The sequence below is a fragment of the Macrobrachium rosenbergii genome, chromosome 16, assembly GCF_040412425.1.
Source record: "Macrobrachium rosenbergii isolate ZJJX-2024 chromosome 16, ASM4041242v1, whole genome shotgun sequence".
Lineage (NCBI taxonomy): Eukaryota > Metazoa > Arthropoda > Malacostraca > Decapoda > Palaemonidae > Macrobrachium > Macrobrachium rosenbergii.
In genome coordinates, this window is record NC_089756.1 from 60,280,065 (window position 1) to 60,308,057 (window position 27,993).

The 27,993-nt window shown below is 40.6% G+C and overlaps 1 protein-coding gene across 1 annotated transcript in view; it reads right to left on the minus strand.

The window, feature by feature from the left end:
- Start1 (Steroidogenic acute regulatory protein-like) overlaps positions 1-27,993 on the minus strand; it is a 437,354-nt gene that overhangs the window by 209,817 nt on the left and 199,544 nt on the right. The window contains 1 exon segment of the mRNA XM_067119201.1: positions 20,986-21,039. Coding sequence (XP_066975302.1) covers positions 20,986-21,039 — 54 coding nt within the window.

Sequence of the window (27,993 nt, forward strand, 5' to 3'; positions counted from 1 at the left end):
TACTTTTGCTGCACGGTGGCAAAGTGGGAAATGTCACAGCATGCCGGATGCACTCTCTCGTTCACCAGTTCAGAGCCTTGCTGAGGACAATGATGTGCTGGATGATGCAGATCCATTGCATGCTGCTGTTGTATTGTCTTTATTAGCTACTTGTGAGGAGGGCATAAGGTTAGCACCTCTACGGGACCAGACGCTGGATAAGATTTGTGATGCTTCTGCACATGATGGTGAATATCTGTCATTACGAGATGTAATAATGAAAGGATTTCCAGATCATAAGCATAGCTTACCAGAAGAGTTGCGAGCATACTGGGGAATTCAGGACATGCTGGCCGTGGATGATGGTTTGATAGTTTATGGACCTAGACTTCTCATACCTCGCAGCCTGCGTAGCGAAACTTTGCAGTGTCTACATGATGCTCACCAAGGAGTGGACCGCACCAAGCGTCGAGCACGCCAGACGGTGTACTGGCCAGGGATTGACAGGGACGTTGAGAATACAGTGAAGTCTTGTTCTCGTTGCCGAGAGCTGTTACCAGGTCAGCAGAATGAGCCTTTGATGCAGGAAGACTTGCCAAGTCGAGTATTTGAGTCTGTGTCTGCTGATTATTTTCATGTCTCTGGCAAGACATTTCTTGTGTACGTTGATCGCCTATCAGGTTGGCGTATGTATCTTCGTGCAATGGATCAACTTCTGCAGCTCAACTAGTTAGTTTGTTGAGGCCAATATTTTCAGACACAGGTATGCCTGTAGTACTGAAAACAGATGGAGGACCGCAGTTCGCTTCATCAACATTGCGGCATTTCCTTGCTCAATGGGGTGGAACACACGCGTGACATCGCCCTATAATCCAAAAGCAAATGGTCATGCGGAAGCTACCGTGAAGATTATCAAGAAGTTGATTTTGACGACCACAAGAAATGGCAAGCTGGATGAGGATGAGTTCGCTGCAAGGGCTTCTGAGCTCAGGAATACTCAACAGTAGATCTCCAGCGCAAATCTTGTTTGGACATCCATTTCCAAGATTCCGGCTCATCATCGTTCATGGCAAAAGAATGCATTTCCTTGCTCAATGGGGGGTGGAACACCCGCGTGACATCGCCCTATAATCCAAAAGCAAATGGTCATGCCAAAGCTACCGTGAAGATTATCAAGAAGTTGATTTTGACGACCACAAGAAATGGCAAGCTGGATGAGGATGAGTTCGCACAAGGGCTTCTTGAGCTCAGGAATACTCCACGGGCGGACAGTAGATCTCCAGCACAAATCTTGTTTGGACATCCTTTGCGTTCCAAGATTCCGGCTCATCATCGTTCATTTGCAAAAGAATGGCAGCGTACAGCTGACGAATGTGACATAAAGGCTGAGTACCTTTGGCAGCAGGCAAAGGAACGATATGATGCCACTGCTAGACCACTCTCTAAGCTGAACCTTGGTATGTACGTGGATCTGCAAGACCCTAAGACAAAACGATGGGATAAACCAGGAGTTGTGGTCGGAATTGGCACGAGGAGGGATTACCTCGTGAAGACTGGGAGTGGGCCCATCTATTGGAGAAATCGGAGGTTCCTACGACCTCATCGCCCTTTTTTGCCAGGAGACATTATTTCTCCGCCTATCTCGGTGTTGGGTGGCGAAGCTTCAGGATATGGAGATCGTAGATCACCTGCAACATCACCTAAGCCTGATACTCAATTATCAGTTGCCTTACCAGTACGACGTAGTGGACGTCAGACACGGGCACCAGAGCGTTTAAAAATAAGATGGGACTCGAAATCATATACTAAATAAGGACCTTAAGATGCCAGGTATCCTTGTATTGCACCTGCCATCTTGGGGGGAGGTGTGAGATTGCTAACTACACTTTGGTGTAATTAGTTGTATAACTACATACTGTATTTATGCGTAACAATGTATTTATTATAACTGTACCTTTTACTCAAACTGTTGAGCACTGTAATTATTACTGTTTACCTTTTACTGAAATCTACAATGTATATTTAGTTTCTGTTAAGCTGCCATACAGTTAAGTTTACATAATATATAAAACAACAAATTCTGTGTTCTCCCTTGCCCTGCCATGAAACAGAAATCACGCCGATAAAAGATAAATACATAAAGCTCGTATTATGATGATGAAATCGAGAGAAAATAGCGAACGGAATCTTGATTTTCTTTTACACAAAACAAACATGCCCTAAAACGGCCAGCTGCCAACGTCATCTATTAACGAAAAACATAACTAAATTAATTTCACAACAAGATATACTTAAGCTATATTTCGACTTAAAAACACTTTGTATAACGAAAAATATCCTTGTCCCATATAAATAAAGTATCTAGAGATTCATTTACACTAACTAGAAGCAAGAACAGCTCTCTGAACTGAGTTAAATGCGGCGAAATAAACATTGCGTGATCGATTCCCAAACCAAAACATTTGATCGTTATGATCACAATTTATAATGCAAAAGCAATATGAGAATATATACAATTGGATACAGTGTAGTAAAGCATAACTTTTTTAAAAATCCATGGAAAAGATGCACATTCGTTATTTGGATGTTTGTATAATACGGTGTTAATATGTGAAAATACAGTATAATTTAGGCTAGGCTACTGTATACGATATACCAAAATGTGGGCTAAGCCTTGTTTGTTATTCAATTTCTCTTTATACTGAATTATCATATGTCAGTCTGCATTGAACCTGCAGAATTAGCTGACACTAATAATTATTATACCATATATGTATAGAGTATACGGTGTAGTGTACCCTAGGCTACCATATTATGTATAGATGATACTGATTACCCTAGTGTAGGTTAGGCCATATTCGAGATACGATTTTTTCAACAAACGATGGGTTTTTTGGAACCTAACCCCATCATAAGTAGGGCAATACCTGTATATTGTCACTCTTACAGATGGAGGAGTCAGCGTGACCTGTTTCGCCAGAGATTCCTTCCGGGTCCAAGGTGTTAATATGTGAAAATACAGTATAATTTAGGCTAGGCTACTGTATACGATATACCAAAATGTGGGCTAAGCCTTGTTTGTTATTCAATTTCTCTTTATATTGAATTATCATATGTCAGTCTGCATTGAACCTGCAGAATTAGCTGACACTAATAATTATTATACCATATATGTATAGAGTATACGGTGTAGTGTAGCCTAGGCTACCATATATGTATAGATGATACTGATTACCCTAGTGTAGGTTAGGCCATATTCGAGATACGATTTTTTCAACAAACGATGGGTTTTTTGGAACCTAACCCCATCGTAAGTAGGGCAATACCTGTATATTGTCACTCTTACAGATGGAGGAGTCAGCGTGACCTGTTTCGCCAGAGATTCCTTCCGGGTCCAAGGCTGAAGTATCTCCCCAACTTTTTTATTCTTTTAGTGAGATCGGTCTTGCATCTTTTTTCTTGTGTGCGACAGCCAAAATTTGTTCACGTTTTTCAATTGCAATCTGAGTATTGGATCTAATATTGGTGCAAACTGCAGCAGACCCATCATGCGTTCTAACTGCTGTCTGGAAACTCTGGGCTGCTCTAGGAACCTTTTGAGGTTTTTCCTTCTTCTGTTCTGAGTTTTGATGGGGAGAGACAACAGGTCCTGAAGAGTATCCCAACACTGTCCCAGCCACTGAAAGCATCTGCTGGGCATGAGGTGGGATTTTTTCCAATTTATTATAAAACCTTTTGACTGGAGTTTGCTGACCACTGCTCTTAGGTTTTTCAAGCATTCTTTTCTTGTGGGCCCCATATTAAGCAGTTGTCTAGGTAAGCTATTAGTTGTACTCCATCTTTCCTGAGTTCCTGGACAACTACCATTGCTAATTTTGTAAAAATTCTTGGGGCAAAGTTTAGTCCAAAAGGCATGACTTTGAACCTGTACGTCTCTTTCCCATCCGAAACCCTAGAAAGGGGCGAAAGGGAGTGGCAATAGGGGCGTGCCAGTATGCATCTTTCAGATCTATAGAAACTGTCCAATTCCCTTTTGGAATGACTGAACGTACTTGAGCAATGGTAGTCATCCAAAACTTTTGGCAATCAATGTACTTGTTCATTGCTGACAGGTTGAGGATCACTCTTTGTTCTGAGGAATCCTTTTTGGGAACACTGAAGAGACGTGCTTGGTGGCGAATATATGCATGTTTCTCTATAGCACCTTTTAATAGGGCCTTCTGCATGTAATCTTCCAGTGAGGGGTTTGGTGCTTGAAAGAACCCCTTTAAAGGCGGGGAGGATGAGACCATTTCCACCCCAGCCCGTTGAGAATAATGCTGTGTCCCCAAGGAGAAGACTTCCATTCCTTGTGGTGTCTTTGGAGCCGACCCCTGACCAAACAATTCCTACTGATATCCCCCTCTTCCTCTACCTTTTCCTTTGATAGGCATTCCGGGCATTGCTTTTCATTTTCCTCTGTAAGATGGATTTTGGTCCTTGTGAAAAGGATGTCTTTGCTGATATGGTTGTTGCTGTCTGTTTGAAGGGGGTTGTCCCTTCTGACCACCTGCCTGTTTATGAGGAAAAGTTTTGGAGGTGACTGCAGGCTTATAAGATTTTTTATCAAAGCGAGCGTTTTTTTGAATTGGGTAAAGGGAAATTTCAGGTTTTTTGTTTCCTGAATTCTTTTCCCAGAAGAGCGTACACTGTACAATTTTGTTGGCATGCTTGCTTGTTGACTTTGAGTTATAACGGAATCCTCAAACAGGTCCTTACAGAATGGGTTAGACTGTAATAAAGCCATCACATTGGGAAGTGACTTGTTGGAGCCTTGCAATGCTTCAATTCATGCTTTTAAACATCTGTCTAAAAAGCCACAGTGCTTCCCATAGGGTTCTCATAAGACTTTTAGCCACAACAGCAAAAAAGTGTCCTGGCCAATTCTAGCAAGGTGGAAGAGGTTAACAAACTAAGGAGAGTCCTTGCACAGAATTCTGACAAAGCTGTCTCATCTGAGATTCTTCTCATAGGGGTCCCAAATTGTTGAGTAGCAACATCCAAGGGGGGCTTTTTCCTTTCAAAAGGGAGTTGAAGTGTTGCCCATTCCTTGGTGGAATTTTTCAAAACTGGGAGGGCTGTGGCGAATGGTTTTAGTTCTAAAATTGGCTCCCATTTTCTAGTTACTACATAATTCTGAAAGTTTGTCTTCACATGGTTAATTATCTTAAAAGTGAAGGGACAGAAGGCTGGGGGTACTTGGTGAGCAAGTTGGGTTTTATTCATAATGGGAGTATAGATCCACCTACCACTGACCTGGTAAAGGGTGTCATCTACTGTATAGCTTTTAATGCTCTATTCCCACATAAGAGAACTGTTTCCTTTTGAGGTTTCTCCATGTCTGGCAAAGGTGGTATCAGGTGCATATCTGTATTAGGGAATGCTGCCCTGTCTCTAGACTCCACATGTACAACGTTGATCATGGTTTTTCTCTCATTAATTAGATACTTGCCCATGGTTAGCTGAGGGTTGTGTCCCTGATCCTTCTGGGTTCACCAAGGTCATTTTGGAAGCAATATCAACTTCATTTGTAAGAAAATCACCTCCAAGAGGAACTTCCTTCATTTCCTTTGCTTAACCTGGGAGGTACTGGGACTGATGTTCTGGGTTTTAGCCCAAATACAGATCTTCTGAGAAGGGGTTAAATATTTGCTGCAGGAGTTCTGCCGGAAAGATATAATCTCCCCCTTCCTCCCCCTTGCTGAACCCTAGGACTCATCGTGACAGCTTAACCCTCTAACGCCGAGCCTCTATTTACAAAAGTGTCTGTCATGCCATGTGATGTGTTAGGGAGTTAGCGCGAAGCGAGAAAAAGTTTTTCAAAAAAATCACAGTGCGCTTACGTTTTTAAGATTAAGATTTCATTTTTGGCTCCTTTTTGTCATTGCCTGAAGTTTAGTATGCAACCATCAGAAATGAAAAAAAATATCATTATCATATATAAATATTGGAATATATGACAGTGCAAAAGAAAATTTCATATATAATTGTATACAAATCGTGCTGTGAGCAAAACGGTTGAAGCTAATGAGTTATTTTTTTGTCTTTGTATTGTACACTAAATTGCAATGATTTTGGTATATAACAAATTGTAAAACGATCAAAGCAACACAGAGAAAATATTATCACAAAATGATGCATGAATTCGTAACACGCGGACGTAGAAAGTTTTTTAAAAAATTCACCATAAATCGAAACATTGTGCTAGACTTCCCGTTTGTTGCAAAATGAAGGTAATTGATTGAATATTACTAAACTGTAAGTGTTTTAGCTTACAATTGCAGTTTTCAACCATTTCAGTCGAGTTAAAGTTGACCGAAAGTAGAATTTTTTCTATTTATTGTGATTTATATGAAAATAATTCAAAACTGATAAAAGCTACAACCATGAGTTATTTTTTGTTGTATTCTACATGAAATTGTGCACATTTCCATATATAAAACTTTATGTAACAACTAAAATAAAACGGTGCAAAAATTACGACAAAGTGACGAAAGAATTTCCGAGATGTTCGGCCGAGTTACCGCGTGGGTGTAAGGAAAAAGTTTTTTTTCAAAAATTCACCATAAATCAAAATATTGTGCTAGAGACTTCCAGTTTGTTGCAAAATGAAGGTACATGATTGAATATTACTAGAATGTAAGAGTTTTAGCTTACAATTGCGTTTTTCGATCATTTCAAGTTGACCGAAGGTTGAAATTTTGGCACTTATCGTGATTTATATGGAAATATTTCAAAACTGATAAAAGCTACAACCATGAGTTATTTTCAGTTGTATTCTACATGAAATTATGCACATTTTCATATATAAAACTTTATGTAATGACTAATATAAACCAGTGCAAACATTACAACAAAGTGACGAAAGAATTTCTGAGATGTTCAGCAGAGTTACCGCGTGCGGATGTAAGGGAAAAGTTTTTTCAAAAATTCACCATAAATTGAAATATTGTGCTAAAGACTTCCAATTTGTTGCAAAATGAAGGTACATGACTGAATATTACTAGAATGTAAGAGTTTTAGCTTACAATTGCGTTTTTCGACTATTTCGGTCGAGTTAAAGTTGACCGAAGGTTGAAATTTTGGCACTTATCGTGATTTATATGGAAATATTTCAAAACTGATAGAAGCTACAACCATGAGTTATTTTCTGTTGTATTCTACATGAAATTACGCACATTTCCATATATAAAACTTTATGTAACGACTAACATAAAACGATGAAACATTACGACAAAGTGACAAGAGAATTTCCGAGATGTTCAGCCGAGTTACCACGTGCGGACGTAAGGAAAAAGTTTTTTTTTTTTAAATTCACCATAAATCGAAATATTGTGCTAGAGACTCCCAGTTTGTTGCAAAATGAAGGTACATGATTGAATATTACTAGAATGTAAGAGTTTTAGCTTACAATTGCGTTTTTCGACCATTTCGGTCGAGTTAAAGTTGACCGAAGGTTGAAATTTTGGCACTTATCGTGATTTATATGGAAATATTTCAAAACTGATAAAAGCTACAACCATGAGTTATATTCTGTTGTATTCTACATGAAATTGCACACATTTCCATATATAAAACTTTATGTAACGACTAATATAAACTGGTGCAAACATTACGACAAAGTGACGAAAGAATTTCTGAGATGTTCAGCCAAGTTACCGTGTGCGGACGTAAGGAAAAAGTTTTTTTTTTTTTTTAAATTCACCATAAATCAAAATATTGTGCTAGAGACTTCCAATTTGTTGCAAAATGAAGGTACATGACTGAATATTACTAGAATGTAAGAGTTTTAGCTTACAATTGCGTTTTTTTACCATTTCGGTTGAGTTAAAGTTGACCAAAGGTTGAAATTTTGGCACTTATCGTGATTTATATGGAAATATTTCAAAACTGATAGAAGCTACAACCATGAGTTATTTTATGTTGTATTCTACATGAAATTACACACATTTCCATATATAAAACTTTATGTAACGACTAATATAAACCGGTGCAAACATTACGACAAAATGACCAAAGAATTTCTGAAACTTTTGGCTGAGTTACGCGCAAGAGACGTAAGGAAAAAGTTTTTTTTAAAAATTCACCATAAATCGAAATATTGTGCTAGAGACTTCCTGTTTGTTGCAATATGAAGGTAAATGATTGAATATTACTAGAATGTAAGAGTTTTAGCTTACAATTGCGTTTTTCGACCATTTCGGTCAAGTCAAAGTTGACCAAAGGTTGAAATTTTTTGTAGTAGACGTACGGTACGTCCACTCAGCACCCAACAGACAATTTTAGTCGACGTACGATACGTCCAGTTGGCATTTAAGGGTTAAAACGAGTGGTTTTGTCCTCAAAACTTGCTGCCAACAGCACACTGCAAATTTTGCACATATCTGGCGACCAAGAAAATTTGTCTTGTTTTTTACAAGGACTATGTTCATAGCAGGTGGAATGGGCCATACCCAGTGGCAAAAAGCCTATCTGCTATGGAACACTTGAGCTGAGGGTCCTGCATAATGGTGGCCCTGTAGTGAAAGAACCAAGTTGTTATTAGAAAATAATTAGTATAAGCTGTTTTAGTAAGGGACACTTTTGTAAAACCCTGTATTGTTAGCATATTGCATCTTACAGGTCAGTTTGATTACTAGTGTGTAAATGCAATACCTTTTATAAAATATCTACATTAACTCAAACCATTTTAGGTTTAGGTTAATTTTGAACCACATTAGTCTGTATTACTTAAAATGGCTACGTGAACTAATTTGTTTAACTAACCCAAGCTACTGTTTTATATGGCTTAGGTTAATCCTTCTAGTATAATCTATGTTAACCTAAGCATAGAAGAATTCTTAGAGGATTCTCGCTTAACCTATTCTAAGCTGCTTCTTTTTCTAGGTTTATTTAAAAACCTAAGGACAAATATTAATCCTCTTATAATCTGGTTTTTGGTTTTATGTAGCCGAGACTACCCTTTTGTCTGATACTCAGCCACGCTGTTTCTAAATTGACAGTAGGATATTCCCTTAAAAAGGAATTTCTACCCAATCTGGTTAGGCTATGGCCTGTTTTAGGTTTATATCACCTGTAAGGGTATAGGCTTCATAAGATCTTACCAGTGTTATTGATCCTAGAATACTGTTTATATGTACTCCTAGGCTTATTTGTTCTTTCTTAGCCTAGTATAGGGTATTAACTAATACAAAGTTTTACAAATCACTCTTAAATGTATAGGCTATATAAAACCAGCAACTTACTAATATGTAAACTTACAGTTAGCCTACTATTTTTGTCTAACCAAGGTGTTTGTATCCAACCCTAGACTATTTGGTCTACTATATAAAATAGTAACCCAATAATGTATAATCTTATAACAAGGCTATCACTTACTCTAATCTAGGATACTGCCTAATCTGGATTATTTAATTTTTACGTAAAACACAATTGCCTTAGTATGTAGCCTTAAGGCTAGGCTACCATCTCATCCAGCAGAGGTTACTATTTTCATCTAGTCCTAGATTACATGGTGTAGGAAAATTATTTAGTCCAATAATGGGATGTTTTGTAAAAGTTTATCGCTTCACCTAATATAAGATACTGCCTAGTCCTGGATTATTTTAGATCATGCTTAAGTATACAAGCTATATAAAGGGAAAATTTCTGTAGCCTGTTTATCAAATTCTAGGGTCCTTGATGTAAACTAGGCTGCTGCCTAGGACCATAAAGGAATATGTCTTAAAAGGTTCTTACCTTAATTCAGGTTACTACCTAATCCAGGTTATTTAAATCACCTTTAGTATGTGTAATCCTAGGTTATAGGCTACAGACAACATGTACTGTAGTTAAATTATTCACACTGAATTTGTTAGGCTACCATCTTACGTAGGCTACTGCCTAGGCTATTGCAGACATTATTATCTGAAAGGATTATCTAAATTAATAATAAATTTTGGAACATTTCTTTAGTTAAAACTTCTAAATAGAATTATCAAAAATAACAGAAATCGTGAGAGAGCACCAACCATGTGCTTGGAAAACCATTTCCGGTTTCCGGCTTCCGTACACAAAATAAACGTTTATTCCACAGTTTAAACGAACAATTTTTAACTGGAGCTTAAAAATAAGCACTTAACTTTCAAGTTTTGATGTTTCCATGATTCTCGCTGATGAATAAATCTGAAATCAAGGCGATCTTGTGAGGAGCACTGAAACATCGAGAGCACAGTTTCAACCAGCAGAGGGTAATGGAGCAGGTCTTTTGCCTGCCCTGGTCATAAACAAGATGGCAGATGTGCATACGCAATAGTCACTTCTTGCAGTTTTTGGTGTAGGAAAAACTGGGTTCAGCTTCACTGTAGATAAGGGAAAATGCCCTCTTATCTTGAGTACATTATACTCTATCACATGTCATAATGTTTTCAATATGACACAATACCCAGCTATAAGACCAGGCTAAAAAATATTTGTTTGATACTAGTCTAGTCACCATGGAGCACGGCACACCTTGAGGGGTAACTCCTTGAGGATGAAACAAGCGACTACACTATCAAAAATATGTATACAGTATTTGTTTTGGATATAGTAGTAAACCCCCCGCATTTGCGATCTCACGATTCGAGGGATTTTCTGTGGAACATATCTATACGTTATTCACGAGACATTCAGCAATTCACAGACTTTTTCATAAAAAAATATTCACTAATTAGTATATTTTGATGTTATTTTTGTTACTAAATACATTTTTTATAATAAAAAAATTATTTACTAATTTTTTTTATTAAGATTAATAGGCTTAATTAATAATAATAACAATAATAATAATAATAATAATAATAATAATAATAATAATAATAATAATATACTGTAAGATTAAATATGTAATAAGATGAAATAGTGCAAAACTCAAATATATGCATTTTTTGAGGGTACATTTATTATGATAAAATAATGATTTACAGTACTAATTTTCAAATACAGGCAGTTCCCGGTTATTGGAGTTCCGTTCTGGGGGTGTGATAATAACCGAAAATTGCTGCTAAATCAGCAATTTTCGGGGCTTATCAGCACCGAAAAGTGCCAATATTCGGTTACCGGCACCTCTGTTAGGTATGTATTGGCACCAACACCCAATTATTGGCACCGATAAGTGGAAATCGGCGCTGAAAATTGCCAATTTTTGTCGCTAGATACGCACCGTAAAACCAGATTGCCGTTAACCGAGCCTGCCATTAACCAGAGACTCCCTGTATTAATATTAAGTTTAATAAGATTAAATATTAAATAATAAAAATAATAACTTTCTCTTCTCTCTCTCTCTCTCTTACTGAGATGAGAGAATTTTTATGGTATGTTTAATTGTTTTGTATTATAAATAAATGATTTACCTAATAATAAGTGCTACTTTTCAAATAATAATAATAATAATAATAATAATAATAATAATAATAATAATAACAATAATAATAATAATATAATAATAATCATATACTGTAATTACATTTATACATTTCTATAGTACGTTATGAAAAATTTTAAACAAACAAATTCCAATCCCAATCTTTTCCTCAGTTTCAGAGCTCAGAGGGGAGGGTGAACCTGTCAAAAATGTCAAACATAATTTGACAAGTCCATCCTCCCTCCCTGAGCTCCAAAATTCAGGAAAAGATTGGGGGTTGAATTTGTTTAAAAATTTTCATAACTTACCATAGAAATGCATAAATGTTGTAATTACAGTGTATTATTATTATTTGAAAATTAGCACTTATTATTAGGTAAATCATTTATTTATCATACAAAACAAATAAACATACCATAAAAATTCTCTCATCTCAGTGAGAGAGAGAGAGAGAGAGAGAGAGAGAGAGAGAGAGAGAGAGAGAGAGAGAAATTATTTTTATTATTTAATGTTATTATTCAATCTTATTAAAACTTAATATTGATATTTGAAAATTAGTACTGTAAATCATTATTTTATCATAAAATGTACCCTCTAAATAGATGTTGTCACAACGCAATCAAACCAATTTCTCTTTTTTTTTCCTTTCTCTCTCTCTCTCTCTCTCTCTCTCTCTCTCTCTCTCTCTCTCTCTCTCTCTCTCTCTCTTAGGAAAAGATACTGCAAAATGCACTGTTTGTGTGTGTGTGTTCATTGCGTTTTAAAAATGCATAGTAAAGGTGATACATCTTTGGAAGACAAAAAAAAAATTTTTTGGTGTCAGTTGCTTAAAAAGAAATAGATTAACATTCCCCGACAGATTAAAGGGATAAACTCATTCTCTCTCTCCCTCTCTCTTTTGCCTGTGCCAACACAAAGGTTAGAAGCACATATGTATATATTTTTAAGGGTACTAATGTTTAAGATGACTTTGAAATGATATTAATTATATAATTTCAAAGATTAGTACAGTACAGTAATACAATAAAGGGATTTTGACAAAGGAAAAATCTATTTCTGAGGAAGGCCCGTGTCACCCGGTGAGATTCCATACTAACACGAATTTCTAGGTATAAATTGCTAGATATACCAGAGAAAAAAGAGCTTTCAGGAATGCTGGGGTTACTACCCCCAGATCGAGCGTCTTCCCTAAGGAAGACGTCGGTATAACCAAGGGTGAGTGAAAGGATCACAACCACAGCGCTACACTCGATAGATATCTCTATGTCAAAACCCCCGGAAGAGAGCGGTGAGCCGTTACAGCTCCCACACACAGGCGTCCCCCAGACCGGCGACACCAGCGCCACCTACTTCATTCCAGGCTAGCACCATCCCCAGGCTTGGCATGTGCAAGTAGGGAGCGGAAGCCACTTCTGGGAGGGTCACGGGTGACACGGGGCCTTCCTCAGAAATAGATTTTTCCTTTGTCAAAATCCCTTTTCTGAGTCCAGCCCCGTGTCAGCCGGGTGAAATAGTGATAGAGAATCATGCCAAGACTGCAAACTACGAGGAAACAAGGTAATCTGAAGAAAAACACAAGCTATGAAAATGGCTTTAATGAGGATATCTCACATGAAAAATGAATATTAACTGAAAAGTACAGTAATACAACCTTAAAATTAGAGTAGAAAGTCAATACACCAAACAACATGGCAGGGAAATACATCAAAAATACTTAAGACTATAAGGCAAAATACATTCAAAAATACTTAAGATTAAGGAGTAAATATGAACTTATAACTAAACACAAGAGAGACATCTACAACATGAGAAAATATATATATGATGTACATGGAGCAAAATAAAAACAGCCCAGTACCCCAAAGACAATCCAGAATCATAACATGTCAAATTACAGTTCCCAAATATAAAAAAAGACAATAATAATATCAATATGAGGAGCAAGGCAGTGAGGCATGATCAACAAGAAGGGCAAGCAGAGAAGTAAATGAGGCAGGCGGGCGGGGGTTGGGGAAGGATAAAGGATGATGGTTAATTAAGGTGGGGAAATGACACTCCCACAGCCACTGTAGAAAATTTCAGGGCTTTGAGTGATTTTAAATAATGGCGTTTAAACACTAGAGGTGATTTCCAACCCGTATATTTGGTAAGTTCTGAAAAATCCATATTATGAAAGTAATTAGTGGAAGTAGCTACTCTTGCGAATATCATGAACCTTAGGAACTGAATCCGGGTTAGCTTGTTTAATGAAATACAAAATTTGTTGCCTTATTGAATTTAACGATTGAGTACCACCTTTCTCCCTGATAAAAAGAGGACCCGACTTACACTGTGGAGTTCTTAAAAGGTAAGACTTTAAGAAATAGACTGGGCATAAGGACTGGTCCTGTGGAAGGGGCACCACCTTCCAAGGAGACCACCTGTCTTGAGGGTCCTCATTTTTGGCTAAAAATCTATGATCAGGAGAAAGGAGGGCTTCTCCGGTCGGGAGGAAACTAACAAAATCATCACCTCTAGAGAGAGCCGACAGCTCTGAGATTCTGGCACCTGAAGCCAAGCTAATCAGAAATAAAGTTTTCCTTAACAGATCCAAATAAGTGCATTGAGAGTTGTCAATCTTGGATGCTAACTTAAGTACATCATTGAGGAACCACGTAACAGACTGTGGGCGTGATACGGGTCTCAGACGAGCGCATGCTCTAGGAATAGATGAAAAGTAGGAATCTGTAAGGTCAATTTTGAAACCATATAAGAATACCTTCTTCAGGGCTGACTTAGCTGTGGTAATAGTGGCCGGGGCAAGGCCTTTTTCAAACAATGATCTAAAGAAGGTAACTGCTAGGTTAGTAGTCATGGTTTGGGCTTCAGATGTCTTCAAAAAGGAGGCCAATTTCTTGACTGCTGAGTCATATTGTCTGAGAGTAGAATCTCTCTTGTCTGATTCTAAAAACAGTGTGTTAATGGGGTCAATGTTTGTTCCCTTTTGAGCTGCGAACTTTATAAAGTCCATAAAACTAGGGCATTCTGAATTCTTGAGGAAGCTGACACAGTCTTGGTTTGTACTGTTTGGGTCGGTTTGGGATTGGGAATCAAGACTTACGCAACCCAAGTTCCTGAAGAAGAGGGAACCAATTGCTCTTCGGCCAGTACGGGGCTACCAGGGCTGGTTGACCTTTGAATGACCTGAGTTTGTGCAGTACTTTCAACAGCAAATTTATTGGGGAAACAGATAAATCTTCTCCCAATTGTTCCAGTCTATGGTCATTGCGTCCGTGGCACGCCTGGGGATCCAAGTTCGAGCCACATAACAGGGAAGCTTGAAGTTGCTCTCCGTCGCGAACAGATCCACTTGGAGACCCGGAACCCAGCGGCAAATCCAATTGAATGACTCTGTCCAGACACCACTCCGTCTCCAACGGGTGGCCCTGGACAGGTGGGGAATCCGCCACCATAACGTTCCGCACCTCCGCTAGGTGGGTGGCTGACAGATGCCAGCTGTGCTTGTTCGCCAGGGAGAAAATAGCTACCATAACCTGGTTCACGTTGAAACGACCTTGTACTTTTGGTTTGGAGCCCCTGTTGATGCAATGAACTACTGGGTGGAACACAGGCTGCTGTCAACACCAGCCTGATATGAATCTGAGCCTGACATTGGGGCTGTTTTGTCTTTAATTTTGCTTTAAGGTTAGAAATATTCTTTCGCCATATGCTGTTTTGCTTCCAAGGGTGTTTATATGGAACCGTTGAAACACTGTGGAAAACCACGTTCCAGGAAGTTGTACTTTTGTTTTGGCCAAATACCCTCCCCAGCCGCTTAATGAGAATTGCTGTCCGTGCCAGTTTTTGAAATACTAGCGCCGGAGGGGGAAACTGGAGTGGAACTGTCTTGGACAGGCCATCCGACTGTGGACCAAGTAGAGTCAGTCTCGCTACCGTTTAAAATCTGGGAATGGAGAGACCTTGTCTCTTTGCTTGACATTGGCTCGAACAACCGCCTTGAAACACTCTGTTTATGTCTTTTAATTTTGCTTTGCTAGGACTTTAAGAGCAGGTCCATCACTGAGGCAAATTGAAGAGACCTGAAGGACCACTGGTTCTTTCTTGGGTCCGGCGGGATGCTGATTTGTTTTTCAGAAATTTTCTGGCTGGACTTGCCTCTAATCTCCTTCCCCGCTTGGGAGGCGGGAGGATAACGTGTAAGAGGACAGATCCCAGGAATGGGCTGGAGACCCAGCCATTGTTGGGATGGGCTTTGAGGTGGAGGGCTGGACTCGGGAGTCAGGCTGATGGACTTCTCTCTGTTCAGTTGAAAACCTAAGGCTGAGACTCCAGGAAGTTGATGTACGTGGCTACTTCTTCTTCTGGGGCCTTCCGACATTCTTCAGAACTGTTGGGCCCAAATTATCCAATCGTCTGGCAAAGATGAACGCTGCACTCAAGCTTAGCCATCATGAAATCAAAAAGGTCTGTCTGAAACCCTGCTAACAGGATTTAGCCAAGACCTGAAAGAAGGCTCGTCTGCACAGGAGACGGCAGTCGCTTCTGTGAGGCAGACGGAGTTCAACGACCGGGCTAGCCTAGTCCGGGCCTCAAATTCAGCCTTCAGCAGGGCTTCCGGGAGCTTAGGAAGCTGCTCGCTGAATTGGGTTGATGCATTGTAGCGCCCAGCTTTCACACAGTAAAAGTGGACGGAGCGTCAACCCAGAACACCTCACCCCTGGGAATACCAGGGATGTGGAGTCTGTCTCCTTAGTTGAAGCAAGGGATTGCCGTCAAAGCACGCTCGAGCCCCATTAGCCAGAGCCACTTTGTTTTAGGCAAGGAGTCGGCAACTTATCACCCAGGGCGAACATGGTATAGTTGCCCTTGAAAGGTGTAAGTTTCGTGTTGTCTGCCTGCCACTCCGTCAGAGTGCGCAGGAGAGCCGACTGAGCTTGGTCCCTAGGGAAGATCACTGTCTCTCTAGGGACCTTGTCTGAGCGTACCCAGGCTTCTTCTGTCAGCCTAACGAAGCCTGGCTAAGGGGGCAGGAGATCGGGAGGAAAGAACTCAAGTTCCTCTAACCGTCTCGTGCCAAGACCTTCAACAGTCATCAGAGTACCCTTGTGTTGAATAGCACGGAGGGCAAAATGCCAAGGGAGCGCGTCAAAAAGGAGGGAGATCAGCCGTATCAGGAATAGCATACTGCGGTTCGACTCCGCCAGGCGAGCCATTCCCGCCAGTATGTTATCATGGCTGGTAAGTTTTTCGGAGATCTTCGAAACTTAGACTCGACCTCCGCCGAGAACCTCTCGAACAACTGGTTTGCAAACGCCCCGGATCAAAGGCAGGCTGGCGAGGAGGGCTTGGTTTTGATGCCCTCTTACTCTCGGCGCCTTTGCCGGAGGTACCAGGTTTGCTCCCGGAGGCTACAGGTGCGGAGACCTTAGCCTTCGACGGGGAAAGGCGATGCTTTCCTGGAAGACGAGGACTTAAAGCCCTTCGCCTTCCATGAAGTCTTCAGCTTCAGCTTGGGGACAGCTGATGGAGCCCTGTCACCCAAGGTGGAAGACTTTGCAAAACCTGTAAAAGAAGAAACAGAGGAAGAGAGGGAGTCAAAAAAGGGGGCCCGCCCCCGCAACCTCACTTACCTCGCTACCTACCACCTGGTCCTGTTCCGTATTCATTGGTTCCAGGTCCAAGTCTAACGCGGCGACGTCCTCCGATACCTCCGCGTACAGGATGTCCTCTTGGGGTGGCTGGGTCGCATCCCGGATCTGCTGGATGATAGGGGTGGCCAGTTCTTCCGGAACCGCAGCCGCCACCCGGGCGCCGGGGTAAAGCAGGTCCCTCAACTTCGCGTCGAGGACATAAGGCTTCCCCGACGGAATGTTTCTCCGAACCCAGCCACCCAGGCGCTTAGAGAGACTCAAGAGAAGTCTTCTTGGAGGACTCGTCCACCTGTAAGAGAACGGACAATTAGGGTTGAACGGAAAGTAGGTTCGAAAACCATATAAGCACTACATCGATATGAGAACGTAATAAGAAGAAGCTATATCTTACCGACTCGTCCTGGATGCCAGCGCACAGAGCTTAAGCAAACCTCACAGCCGCCGGGTGCCAGACAATTAGGTCATCTAATCGGACCGCACAGCCAGTGTGGGTCCGCACACCACGTGTCCATAGGGTTGCTGAGAAGCGGTGCACCCTGGCTCCTCACAACGAACAGTCTGTAAGTGTAAAAAGTACATGAACCTACCACTCTAAGTAACCTAAAGCTGGAAGGCCAGGGTATTTCAGCTTACTACCGGAATGCTCCGGTGGAGAGAAAACCCCTCGTCAGGGACGAGACCACCAAGCCATAAATTAAACAGAGTGGAAGGCAAGATACTTCCGGTCACCGGAATACTCCGGCGGAACGGAAAGTTTGAGACAACAGGGACCCACCACAAGGGCTGCCAGCAAAAAAGACGGCGGAACCCCAGGGTAGAGCACCGGACTCAATAAACATATAAAATAAGTATAGTGGCGGAGTGAGAAGCTCACTCCGCCAGATAATATATAATATATAATATACAAGTAATATAATATACAAGTGATGGTAAAAATGAGAAAATCCACTCCGGAGACCGGAGGTATCCCTTCTTTCTCATTCACTCCCCCTCTCTCGAACCTCCCCGCCAGGAAAACAAGGTGGGTGAGGTGCCCGTCATGAAAGGCCAAGTATAACATAAGCCGGAGCAGGCGTCATCAACCCAGCACAGCAACCCGACGGAGAGTGAATAAGATCAAGGAGAGAATGTTCGAAACCCACTCAAATTCGGAGAGAGGTAAACGAAACATCAAAACAAACACAGCGCTGCCGGGGACTAGTTCTGGGAGGGAGCGAATCTCTCCACCAGAGGGAGTCCCCAACTCGGAGAAAACGCCATCTAGCGTAACCCGCACGAGTAGGGCAAGAGCTGGTTGGGATGAGGGGGGGGGAGGGTGGTTGGGTAGGGAAGAGGAGTAGGCTACGAGAGTGAAAACAGGAGACAAGGGAAAATGATTCACCCGCTCGACTGCAAGCACACGCCATGCCAAGAATATAATATGAGCTTGGTAGGACAAGCCTACTCCAGAGGGAAGGGATGCGACCAAGAACTCAACGCCCAACTCCTGACTAGGCAAAGCCTAGATGAATACCTGAGCTTAGGCCTAGCCTAGGCTAACGGCAGGATTAAGGGAAGGGTGGAGGAAGGGAAAACAGGGAGAGAAATTCTGTGCCGAGAACCAACCAGGACCGAAAAGAGGGGGGGCAAAAAGGCGAATAGCCTAGAGGAGGCACACCCAATGAACTCTACTCCTTCGAAAAGAAGGGGGAGAACAAAGGGGCTCACTCTGCCACCCCCAAAACGGCCACAGAGGAAACAGCAACAAAACTCCCTCAACCCGATGAACCACTCCACACCTAACCTATGAGGAGGGCGAGAGGACAAGGAAGCAATACGAGCCTAACATGATAGGCAAGGGAGAAAAACCCACACACGACATAAAATAAAAACCATCACACAATAAACATAAGAATAATTCTAAGAATAATTTCTAAGAATAATGTGCTCATGCGAGGTGCGTAGCCTACCTCGGAGGAGCGGCTAGTCCTAAAGCTGCCGCTACCCCGAAGCGGTAACAAAATATATATAAATAGCACCAACGCCAAAATATAATAATAATAATAGTAAATAATTAAGACCAACTAGGAACTCAACCTGGGGGGAGACCTAAGCGGGGTATGACGGGGACCCTATAGGGACTCGTATGGGGTTCATAGAAAAATTAAACAAAACTCCAATAAAACCACCGCAGGAAACACCGCCAGGAAGAGATCCGGGGGAACAGATAAGAAATATAACGACAAAGAGACAACCCCGACAGAAAAGACTGAAGGGGTCGCCTCACGGTCGGCATGGCTGGCTGGGGGACGCTGTGGTGTCATAACAACAATCTCATAATTGTGAAAAAAGGGACAGATGCAGCCAAACTTATCGAAAAAACCCCACAATAAGATGGTACTTAACTTGGAGATGGTAAAACTGCTTGAAGACATGTCGAAACAGTTGAAAAAACACCAAAAAGGCACAAGCACAAAAATTCTGAGGGTATCAGTCACGTGCTAGAAAATGGAATGGAATGGAATGGAATGAAGTAGGTGGCGCTGGTGTCGCCGGTCTGGCGGACGCCTGTGTGCGGGAGCTGTAACAGCTCACCGCTCTCTTCCGGGGGTTTTGACATAGAGATATCTATCGAGTGTAGCTCTGTGGTTGTGATCCTTCCACTCACCCTTGGTTATACCGACGTCTTCCTTAGGGAAGACGCTCGATCTGGGGGTAGTAACCCCAGCATTCCTGAAAGCTCTTTTTTCTCTGATATATCTAGCAATTTATACCTAGAAATTCGTGTTAGTATGGAATTTCACCGGCTGACACGGGGCTGGACTCAGAAATAAGGTGTATTTGACACAGGATGATACTTCAAGTATACATTTGGTACTTGAACTTTCAAGATAGGCAGTTATAAGCATTTTTAGAGGAGGGTTCTAAGTATTTACAGATATTAACTATTCGCGGGGGTCTGGAACACATCCCCCACTAATATGGGGTTTACTGTATGTACTTAGATATTTATTTATATTATAATGAAATCATTTATCCTTTTTTGAGAGAGGCTGCTCAGTTTGGATTAATTTTACTTCTGAATGATTGCTCTGTAGAATGACATGGAAAAAGGTCCCCCAAAAATTATGTACATAAAATACAGAGTAAATACAAGTTATCAGATACAAGGAAATTTTGCACTTCCTCTAAAAAAAATTTTACAAAAAAAAAAGTGTTTCCAATAAAGTTTTCATTTTTGTTCAAGAATACTCTCAGATAAATTACCTAATTATTGAAGTGCAAAAACAGAGGGAATCTGAAAAAAACTAACAACATAGTAGCATCATGTTTTCCATTAGAAAAAGTGACACACACCCCAGCAATATGTGCAAAAACTCTTAACAGCTTTTTTTATTCTAACAAGCATAGTCACAACATTTTTCAAGGTCAACTGCTGATGTTTCCTGGTGTTTGTGATAAATTGTTTTTTTTTTCCTTGAATATACCCAAGCAAACTACTCTTTATTGCAATGCAAAATGTTTTAATTTTAACTAAGGAAATGTGAAAATATGAATGACAAAGTAGCATGATGTTTTCTGTGAAACAAGTGCCACTTTAGTTTTATAGAGCAATCATTCAGCTGCAAAATGAATCTGAACTACACAGTCTACCATGAAAATTGTCTGAGCTACAAGTCTTTGAACAAATAACGGTACAAACTTTTTTATGCCTGTCACACGAGACACTGCCACTTCCTACAGGCATCACTGTTTATATGGGTCTAAGTCAAAGGGTTCACAATAACAGGATCAAACTCATACATACCTTGAGTCCCAGTTATATTAACTCTAATTATATATTCTTTTCCAATATATAGTAATAAGTAAAACAATATGGTCTTTCATTGTCTGTAATATCACTACATAATTTTCTAACGATCTCTTTACCATAAAAGTACAACAAAGGCTTACCTCATATATCAATGTCTTTGCAATGAAAAATGCACAGCTTCCAGCAGTTGTAATCTGAAATGACAGAAATAACTCTCAACAAACTGGTATTTGCAAATTTTCAACATTAATTCAACATACATAGTCCCAAATAACTACATCTAAACAATCTATACAGTATAAGAAGCACACACTTTGTTCATCAAAGCTGTATTTTCACTGAGGTGAAATGTAAACCATGTACCGTATAAGTCAACCATCACTAATCCAGCACCATTGGGACCTGCAGGGTGCTGGATTATGGATTAGTGATTTTGCTGAATTACAGACTGGTTAGGTCTGAATACACTTAACCTAACAATTAACCATCTCATCGTACCTTTAAAATACCCTGTAAATCAGTACAAGTTGGTTAATAGGGAAAAACGAAATATTAAATTAAATGAAAATCAAGTGAAATTTTAATGAAGCACAGGCAAAATAAACAGTACAGGTAATTCTGGTTTCATCACTGCAGCTTCTGAAGGGAAGAGTTGGAACTTGCAGCTAAGCACACATACATCATAGGTGACGGGCTGTTAAGATTCCCATTTTCTTCCTAAATTTTTTTTGTATATATTTTATACTATTCTCATTTATATTTTACTGTATTTTCACATTTCTATTTCACCAACACAAAAGATAACCGCAATTGTGTGTGTATGGAGTAAGAACACACACACTCATTGTCTGGCATTGGAAAACTTGCTACAGCTTGTTTTGGGTTCATGTTGTTACGCTTATGATTTTTAAAATTTATATTTAATGCTATTCTCATTTATATTTTAATTGTGTGCATAGGGTACATATGAATGAACAAACTCATTCACTGGTGTTGGAGAAATTGCTACAGCTTGTTTTGGTTATTGTTGTTAGGCTTATGATTTTTAAAATTTATATTTTGCACTCATTTATATTTTTATGGCATTTTCTCATTCTTTATTTTTACAACCCACAAGATAAATGCAATCATGTGTGTAGGGTACGTACACACGCACAAACTCATTTGCTGGCACTGGAAAACTTCCTACACCTTGTTGTGGTTTGTGATACTACGCTTATGATTTTTTCAACTGATATTTTACACTACTGTATTCTCATTTTTATTTTTACTGTATTTTCTCATTTCTTATTTTTATGACCCACAAGATAAATGCAATTATGTGTGTAGGGTACATACGAATGCACAAACCCATTCTCTGGAGTCAGAGAACTTGCTATAGCTTGTTTTGATTCATGTTATGCTTATGATTTTTTTTTATTTATATTTTATGCTATTCTCACTTATATTTTTACTGTATTTCCTCATTTTTTTTTATTTTTACAACCCAAAAGATAAACACAATTGCGTGCAAAGGGTACATACAAATGCACAAATTCATTCACTGGAGTCAGAGAACTTCCTACAGTTTTTGTTTTGTTATGCTTATGATTTTCTTCTTTATTTTTTATGCTATTTTCATCCATATTTTACTGCATTTTCTAATCTTTTTTTTTACAGGCAAAAATATAAACACATTTGCGTGCATAGGACATGTACGTATGCACACCAGTAGAAGCAGGGTGTTGCGGTGACCGGGGAAACTTGAAATTGCACTAGCTGAAATGGATTAGTGATAGAACCAGATTAATAATTGCCCGATTAGTGATGGTTGGCCTGTATCAGTATTGTCATAATTACAGTTGGAAATCTACAAATGGTGATCTACCTGTAGTAAAATTACTTTTTCTCAAGATAATTTGCCATTTTCCTCAATATCCAAGCCTGAAGTCTTTTACATCAACATAACTTTAGTGACACCTGATAACAAGGCGGCTAACTAACAGCAAGTAAGTGACAGGGCAAGGGAACCACACTCACTCAACTTTCCAACCCACTTTCTTCTCTGACAACAGGGACAATTGTTGGGATGGTTAAAGGTGGGATTATGATAAAAGCCTTCAGGTTTGTACAGTATATCCCAGAAAAATGCAAATTATGCTGAATTTGCAATGAATTCCTATAAGTATATAAATCTTCATCTCTTTTAAGGAGACACTCCTTAGGTAGAAAGTTTTTTTCTAATGGAACATGACCAGCACTATTCCTAGGGAATTGGAACACTAAGGTTATGAACCACTGCCACATCTAAAAAAAATTCAAGTCTATGGAAGAAGATCAATGGGGCAGTCCATCACCACCCTAGTGGTCAAGTATATACAGAGGTGGAAGGCTGACTCCTGTAACCTCCTATACAGCCTGGCATCTGATTTGAGAAGCTGATGGACTCATGTACCAGTCGATCCCTACACCAGGAAAGGTTCGGGGGATCATATTTTTCTGCTTAAAGAACTGGAAATCAATGTTGGTAGGATACCAAATCATTGTCCAAAGATGAACAGCAGCAACTGACACCCTCCCTGTTTCAGACAGGTTCTTGGTATTGTAGCTTACCTACATCCACCACAACAGTTATGAAGGGCAAGAAGGAAGAGAGAAGACCAAATGTCCAATGTAAGTCCAAGCATAAACCTAAGGTGGGATGCAAACATGACTGACAGGAGCTGAGGAAGCTACAACAGCTTGAGTACCACATGAAACCTAGGGACAGAGGAAACAGGAGCCTAATAGGTGTTCTATTGCAGAAACACAGGCAGAAACTCATAAATCAGGGTCCAAACCTCAAAACCCAAGTGCAGTTGTATATGAATAGGACTAAATGCAACTCCAAACCCTCTGAACTAACAATGAGCAAGATCCAGAGCCTTTCTTTTGTTAGACAGACCTGAAAATTGCTAAAAGGATGCAATGTCAGAAGGGGAGGTGCCAACCTCACCTTTCAGATGGCAAGAGCATATGTGAGGAAGTGATAATCACTGCAAACTGACAGAGGTGCTGGTAGAACAGCATCCAGCATGAAGTTCCGGCTTTTTTATGCCTGATTCCCTGGGAGAAGGAAGCAAAGACTGAAGCAACCATGACAGCTTGTACAACAAAAATCAAGCTGAAATAACAATATGTAAAGTAGATGAAATCTCATGTAGAATCCAATAAGTGGCAAGAAAATATACCTCCCTTCTTTTTGAGAGTGTCTGGAAGAGAAATATTCTGATGGCTACAGCTAAGTAATGTGCACAGGCACTGGTTCTTTTAAAAGAAAGCTTGACTAGATGTCACCATCATCAAGGAGTCTGCCATATAAGAGCTCATGTCCTGTTCCCCACAGGGACCAAGGAGTCACCTACACATAAATGAACCAATGATGAAGGAAAATGTTTAAGGACCTCCCTCACAAGTGTAAAACAAAAATAAAGTTGCAAAGAAGGTGCAATCATCGTGGAGATGTACCTCTGCATCTACCTCCTGAGGATCTAGGAAGGTACTTTGAAGGTGAGAACTGCAGCCACAGGTATTGGAGTCCTGAAGGGAAGACTCCTTACCTTACTCCTCCCACAGATAAACTCCCAGTGTTGACCCAACTCAGACTGGTTGCAAATACAAGGTGGAGAAAAAGATGAGAAGTTTTACAAGCTAAGCTTCCTCCTGTAAGAAATGAAACATGATGGAAAGAGATACTGTTAAGAGAACAAGTGTAACAAGGGGGAGAACCCCTTTCTAAGAACCCCTCTCCTCTTTCACTTTCTGAGCTGAAGCTCAGAAAGCAGGATGAAAGATTGGGTAACAACTGTGCACCCTTGAGGAAAAAAATTTTTGAATCCTGATGAAGGCAAGCCAACCATGCCTCAGCAACCCAAACACAAAGGCAACCCAAAATACCAATTACCCTCCAAGTAGAGTAAAGAGAAGTCCAGATTTAACCCAACCCTCAAGGATGAGTCATGCATTAGTTGGAGGGAAAGCCACTGTTTGCTAACTTTCAAATCAGCTGCATACAAGGAGAGAGAGAGAGAGAGAGAGAGAGAGAGAGAGAGAGAGAGAGAGAGAGAGAGAGAGAGAGAGAGAGAGAGAGAGAGAGAGAGAGAGAGAGAGAGAGAGAGAGAACCCCACCCCTTTCAGATTAGCCTTGTATTCTCAGCGAACCATACTGTACCAGCAGCTCCTAGAAAGAGGGACCTCTAAGAATTAGACATAAGAGAACCAGATGGTCAGATTCTAACAGGCTAACGGCACACCTGAAGTCACAAGTGTCTAAATCAGTAACAATTATGACTCCTCGGAAACGAGGAGGTTGGGAGTTACCTCTTAAGAATAAAAGCAAGGTTGATCACTATCAGGGAAACTGTGATCCTTACTCATAATATACTCGGTCAAGTGCCTAACAGACAATAGAAGTAAATTCATATTGTCCTCAAGTTTCCCTATCCGCTTCTCCAGAACCACAAAAGCATTATAAGACATGGCTGAAGGAGTGAGAAAAGCAACACCATAAGAAGAAGGCACAGATTAAGATTTATGGCCAGCCCTAACTTTCTACGCCATCATCAAAATCATCCATATTCTCAAGACCACATTCATCACAAAAGGAAGAAAAATTACATTTTTATAATAAACAAAAGTTTGATATATACTTGCCCAGTAATTACATAGCTATTAGTTTCACTTGTTCGGCAGTTAAAATTTTGAAATTTGTGGGTCATGCTAGTTTGTTTTGGGGTAGGTGACTTGCCCTTTCCACTTTCGGGGGAAAGAGAGGAACAACTTAGCAAAGAGCTTCAATTTGTTTATGCCCTTGTGCCCAAGCAAGGGGAGGAGGGAGAGCTCCGATCATGTAATTACTGGGTAAGTACAGTATATATAAAACTTTATTTTATTATAAATATGTCATTTTTATACAAGTAACTTATCCAGTAATTATATAGCTGATTCCCACATTGATAGGAGGTGGGATGTGTGGACACATCTACCCCAAAACATTAGGAATGGTAATAAATTTGAGAATAGAAAACTTTGCTAACATTGATTCAATGTTGGTTGTCTCCTTATCTGATAAGAGAGCTGCTGCAGGTAGATACTGTTTCTGGCTGGTGCTTATCTTATCATGTAGAGGTGAGGCAGTATAGCCATGAAGCACCTACTACTTCAGTGGGTACTTTGCAGCGTTAGGCACTTCAGTGGGTACTTTGCACCGAAGGACAAACTCCGATGGCTAGCAAAAGAATACAAGTTGCCCTTGCCCAGGGCACAGTACCACAAAATACAACCAGAACAAATACACAGTCATCTATACTGTACCACCAAAAAATTATAAAAACCACTACCCAACCACTAAAAACCTGGAGGGTACTCGAAGTACACAGTACCCCCAGGCTCCCCTAGGACTCAACACCCTATTCAAGGTGAAGAGATAATAGGAAGGAATATTGCTTCTTACATTTCCTCCCCCAACACCATGCCAACCAGGGAAAACGGACCCAAGGCACTGCACTTATCATAAACTGTTTCAACATCACGCAAGTAATAGGAAGTGAATAATGATTTATACTTCCAAAAAGTCAATTGTAAGATAGATGAGAGCGATAAACTCCGTTTGAATGCCAACGAAGTGGTGACTGCCCTCATTTCATGAGCTTTAACTTCGCATGAGGGAAAAACCTCCTCTCCAACCAAGGAATGGGCTTCTGATATAAGATCTGAGAAAGAATGCCAGGGCATTCTTTGACAGAGGGAGTGAGGGGTTCTTCACTGAACACCAAAGACTGCTCGAAGCCCCATAAATTCCCTTCATTCTGTGAAGGTAATGCTTAAGAGCCCTCACAGGATGGAGTTCTCTCCTCTTCATATGGACCCAATATATCAGTCATGCTTTTAATTATGAAAAACAGGACCAAGGCTTAGAAGGTGTCTTATTTTTTGGCAACTATCCCAGGGAAAAAGAACACACTGCATTCCTTTGGGAGAAGCCAACTCTTTCATCCAAGGCATGAATCTCACTGGCCTGTTTCACTGTTGCCAAAGCAACCAGAAAAAAGGGTCTTTCTAGTTAGGTCTCTTAATGAAATTGACTGCATGGGTTCAAAGCGAGGACCGGATAACCACCTGAGCACTGTGTCCAAGTTCCAAGAGACCACAGCTGTTTCTTTTTGTTTGGCAGTATCAAAAGACTTAATGAGGCCCGACAAACCTTTCTGCTAGAAGTTCATGTAGAGGAGACATTGCGTCTTCTACACCATGCCCTAAAGATCGCCCACTTGGCCTGATAGACTTTGTCTGAAGATTGCCGTCTACATTTGTCAATACTCTGAAGCAGCTCTTGAAAACCCCTTCTTTGTAAGTAATCTCCCGACAGTTTTTAACCTGTCAGGGCCAGAGTACACAAGCTTTGATGAAACTGCCTGAAGTGCAGTTGTTTGAGTAGCTGCTGCTTTTGAGGCAGCAACCTCGGGAAATCCGTCAGCAGCTTGAGTAGGTCCGGGAATCACTCCTTCGCTGGCCAAAATGGTGCTATCAAAATCATTGAGACATTTTGGTGAGAACGGAACTTGTTTATCACTTGTCTCACCATACTGAATGGAGGAAAGCCATAGAGTTCTTTGTTTGCCCAATCCTGTAACATGGCATCCGTCGCCCATGCTAGAGGATCTGGGACTGGCAAACGGAACAACAGGAGATGATGGTTTCTGGAAGTATCGAAAAGGTCCAATACTGGTTTCCCTCACAGTTTCCAGAGGTCTAGGCATACCAGGGGGTCTAGTGTCCACTCCATGGGGAGAACCTGTTTCTGGTGGCTCAATTCGTACGCCAGGACTCTGAGTCTTCCTTGAATAAAACGAGCCACTAGTCTTGTGTTGTCCTGGTCCATCCAGAGGAGGAGGTCTCTCGCTGTCTCGTGTAGAGGAGTGACTTCCCCCTTGCTTTTAGATGTAAGACAGGCCAGTCATGCTGTCTGAATGGGCTGCCTCTGTGTTGTTGCTGTTGCACGCCTCCGATGTGAAGGATTGAAGGCCTAGGTGTATCACCTTTAGTTCCTTGACATTTATATGCCAAGATCTCTACTCCTGGGACCATGTCCCGGAGACTTCTTTGCTCCCTAGAAGAGCTCCCCAACCCAG